Consider the following 4,437-nt stretch of genomic DNA (forward strand, 5'->3'; position numbering starts at 1 on the left):
AAGGGTAAAAACCATGGGGCAAACCAGAGATAATCCACTATGAGAATAATGAATATACAAATCTCAATCTCTTGCTCTAAACCCTAGCAACAACCACAAGAGAATAACTGGGATATAAAGATCACGTCACTGCCCACAATATCTAAAACCTCCCCAAGTAATCACAGCAAGAGTCTACTGTAGATTTGATCTAACCTGAGATGAGAACACTTCTAGATGATTGAGAACAGTCTTTCTACGTTGTCCTTGTCTTCTTCCTTTTCTGCCTTGTTCTTCTTCTTCTCTTTGGAATCCCGTGGCCCTCAAGATATGCCTCGTTGCTGTCTTTTTATAACCTTTTTCTGCTTCTAAAACGCAACCATCACACCCCCTAATCTTAATTAAGGTTAAATTAAGAGGGGGTGTAGGCTGCCTTAGCCCACATGGGCTAAATATGGGCTACCAGCCCAACAACTCTAACGGTGAATATCCGTAAGCGTCTCTTAACAAACCTTCTGATACCAAAGTTAAAAAATTCTAATATATATATATATATATAATATAAAGTAAGAGGAAGAAGGAACTTTTACTTATCAAACGCTGCACAATAAAAACATTCCTTCGACTGTAACTTTATGAACTTTGAGTGGCATACATATACCTATTTGATGAACAAGTGAACAGTGCTTGATAAATATAAAAAAAGAGGGGAGAGAGAGAGAGAGAGAAATAGAAATCTTGAATATAACCAGAGATATGTGTGTGCTGTTCCAATTGGCGACTTGTTGTCAAGCTTTACTACACTTCTTCGCCTGCAATTCTTCTTCCTTTCCAGCTCACAAGTTGCATTGTTTATCTCTGTGCACAAACATGGCAGCCATGGGGATACCCTTATGATGTCAATAGATCAATGGTTCCCTTTAGAAAAACCACTAGCCAGCTGCCTGACCCTTCTTATGTTCTTTCAATCGAGGAAAACAATGGGGTGTCTGCTGAAGAGGACAACAATGGGGTGTGTCTGCCTGACCCTTCTTAGGAGTGCTTAGATTTTTAATAGAAAAAAAAGGGAAATTGGTCTGTATTCAAGGAACATTCGCCACTTCACATGGATCAATTAATGCCCTCAATCCACACACAGAAAAAGCATTGCTAAAAAAATCTTTACAGTCTTTTATTGGTTCGCATGGTTCGACACCCTTTTGGTTATCACCTTCGTGGCTACTCCTCCTACGCAAGTGGCATGCATCATGATGACAAAGAATGAATTCAACATTTTCCATAGGCTTTGATCATGCACAATCATAGTAGAGAAGCCACAATCATAGATGTAAAGCTATTATTCTAAATTATAAGGCTGATACTAATAACTTGGCGGTGACCCAAAGACATTGGCCATAACATACTTAGGATGTAAGCTTCCAACAATGTCTTGGAGAGGAATAAAACTTGTGGCTTTATATTTATGTGCAGGCAAAGCTCAAAACATATCATCTCAGAAAATGAAGTAAAGCATCACAATATCCTCCATACCACTCACTAAATGAAATAACCAAAAAAAAAAAAAAAAAAACTCAGCACGATGCATTTCTCAAATTCCATCTAAACATAATATCTGCTCCACTCAAAAGAATGATCACAAACGAACCAAAACGGAAGCCAAGGCTGTGAATGTGCTGAGCGTCGTACATCGAAGTACTTCCTTCCTCGAGAGCAAATCGCCTCACATGATAAGCATCAGAGTAGCAGAAAGAATCAAGACCATGCATTCCAAGAGACGAAACGCGGTGGTGTATGAAGTAGCATCACCGGTCGATGACTCTGCAGATTTGGGCACAGAAGCAATTCCGCTTTGGGCTGGAGCCAGGTCTGACGGTGTTTTGGTCTCAGGAGCTGGTGCTAGAGCTGGTTCGGTGCTGAAGATCGCCGATGGAAGTAAAACACGATCGATCTCATAAACTGCCACGGGAGCTGTGGAGTAGACGCTGCTGGTTATCTTCGGGTTTGCCCAATTCGAAACAATGTGAATAAGCCCAGATGCATCGGTGACATTCAGAGTATACTGCCCACCGGCGAACGTGCTGACAGGGTTCGAATTGCTCAGGTTTTTGAAATCAGATAGCGAGTAGTACTTGGGGAAAGCATGGTAGAGGAAGAGGGTCTTGAGTTGGTCTCGAGTAAGATTGCCAAGGTCAGACTTTTTAAGTGATGCAAAAGCCGAATCTTTCGGTACAAAGACAGTGATGCCTTGTTTGGTGTTGTTAACTTGGTTCTGAAACGTGTCGATGACTTGGGTTTGCAGGAGATAGTCGAGGAATGTGTTGAAAGGGCCAGCGACCGAGAGTAGATCAGTGAGGTTCACAAAATGTGGGGCAGGTGATGGAGATGGAGGTAGGAATGGAGCTGGTGGAGTTTGTGCGCTCGTAGGAGAAGGCATCGACAGAGCTAGTAGAATACTGGCACAAAAGATCGCAACAGGACCCATTTATCTAAATTTTCTTCACTTCCTGTAATAATATCAATGTTCAAGAAGTGTGATCGGAATAAGCAAACATATGTAGACAAATTCCACTTTTAATTATATGATACTGGATCACAGCATAATCTCTATCTATCTATCTATCTATCTATCTATCTATCTTGTGAGAACAAAGCTTTTCTATATATTAATCTAATCAGCATGGTGGTACTGTTATTCCATGCAGTAGATGATAGATATTATACTAAATAACCAACCGAAAAAGCAGGTTGTACTGCTAAAGCTGTCTTTGCAGTAGATAACATTCTAAACTCAAAGAGCACATAAAACATGAAATCCATTGAAAATTAGATCGATAAAAGCAGCCATCGATTGGTGAAACCAACGACAATGTAATGGCTTTGTATATCATTCACATTCCAAAGGGGGAAGCAAAGCAAAATGATACATGGAGGAGTCACACAGGAACAGCAAGCCCACAAAGTGAATTAATCCGATCCATAAAAGCTAGAGAACTATGTACGGTGATGAAGTAACAAGAACAGACTGACTGCGTCAACCAAAAATATCTTCTGCATCCCATAAGCCAAGCACACGAAAGCAACATAAACATCCTTCTTTTGGCCATTATAAACAAATAAATAATGCTAGGGTGAATTATAGACTAGAAGATACAAAGATAATTGAAACCATCACATTATTCCAAATCCCATAGTCGGAAAACCAGGAAAACGAGAGGCAACACTAGACCCAATCCAACCAGGAGCACAAAAGAAGATCTAAAAGCATTCCAACCCCAGATTTATTTCCATTCACAAAGAAATCACAAAGCTTCAACTACAAATTTTGACTGTGGAACATGATGCAGTAAGACCCAAAAACAAAAAAAGTCTAGGTACGTGAAAACAAGAGAGGGAATCCCCACACAAGATCCAGGACAATGGAAAATAGGAAGAATCTTACAAGGAGACTATGGAGAACTGAAAATAGGAAGATCAACACCACCAGAAAGCCCCCCTAGACATATTCCTGCCTATATTTACGACAGGCACTACTACTCTTTAAACCAACATGAGAATAAGAAAAGTAAATGCAGCGAGGAGGAGAGTTTGAAGAACTGACCGAACCAGAGGAACGCCGATGTGCCCAGGAGATGCACTATCTCGTGAGGGCAGTCCGATATAAAGTCAGGCACGTGAAACTGTTGTGGCAGGTGGTGAGGTGGGGGCTAAAGAGACGGCAACATGCAGACCAAACGAAGAGAGACTTGCTCCACCCAAGCAACCTGACCTCCCTCCGACCAAATGCCCTCTCTTCCATTCAAGAAGAAACCTTGTCCACCTTGCACTCTACCCAAAGTCCTGACTCCAAATGTCCCACGAGAGACAGAGAGAGAGAGAGAGAGAGAAAGAGAGAAGGGGAACTCACTGCAATGTGTTATCTCATGAGAATAACAAGGTACAGTGCTTTATTTTATTTTATTTTATTTTATTTTTAGGAGATTCTATTAACTTGACACTGAGTTACAAACACTATAATACAAAACATATGTGGCGGAAAGAAAAAAAAAAAAATGGAGATATAAGATCTTCCAAAATTGGTCAGGAATGACTTACAAAATAATGTCAAACAACAAGAGATGTCATGAAAATAATTCTATAGGGTGTAGAGAATAGGAGTAATTCCTTTGAACGTGTTGACAAGCTCCAAAGAAATAAAAACAGCAGTTATTTGGAGTTGCCGAGTGGCCTCATGCCCTTTCAACACAGCACTTGGGCCACTGAAACGATTGGAGGCTTTGCAGTAGCTGCCTCGGTGAACCAAAAGGCCAGTCATTGGATGGTACAATATACATTGTTATTCGGGTTGCTGAGTGCTCTCTCAGTGGACATGAGATTCTAATTTTAATCCGAGTAAAGTATTAGTACCGTTTGGTCTCAGGGAAATAAAGATAGATAGATAGATATAACGTATACATCTAT

General features: G+C 40.5%; 1 protein-coding gene across 2 annotated transcripts; it reads right to left on the reverse strand.

The window, feature by feature from the left end:
• Positions 1–1,297: 1,297 nt before the first annotated feature.
• LOC135623931 (fasciclin-like arabinogalactan protein 7) lies at positions 1,298–3,839 on the reverse strand. 2 transcript variants are annotated; one of them, XM_065127395.1, is made up of 2 exons: positions 3,419–3,571; positions 1,298–2,483 (listed from the first exon to the last, which is right to left on the reverse strand). In XM_065127395.1, the coding sequence occupies exon 2, from the start codon at positions 2,459–2,461 to the stop codon at positions 1,700–1,702; it is 762 nt and encodes a 253-aa protein (XP_064983467.1). In that variant the 5' UTR covers positions 2,462–2,483; positions 3,419–3,571; the 3' UTR covers positions 1,298–1,699. The 2 variants fall into 2 exon arrangements, with proteins under 2 accessions (XP_064983467.1, XP_064983466.1); XM_065127394.1 differs by lacking the exon at positions 3,419–3,571 and adding an exon at positions 3,578–3,839 and having other exon boundaries at positions 1,321–2,483.
• Between the last annotated feature and the right edge of the window lie 598 nt (positions 3,840–4,437).

This window comes from Musa acuminata, chromosome BXJ2-9, assembly GCF_036884655.1.
Source record: "Musa acuminata AAA Group cultivar baxijiao chromosome BXJ2-9, Cavendish_Baxijiao_AAA, whole genome shotgun sequence".
In the NCBI taxonomy this organism is placed as follows: domain Eukaryota; kingdom Viridiplantae; phylum Streptophyta; class Magnoliopsida; order Zingiberales; family Musaceae; genus Musa; species Musa acuminata.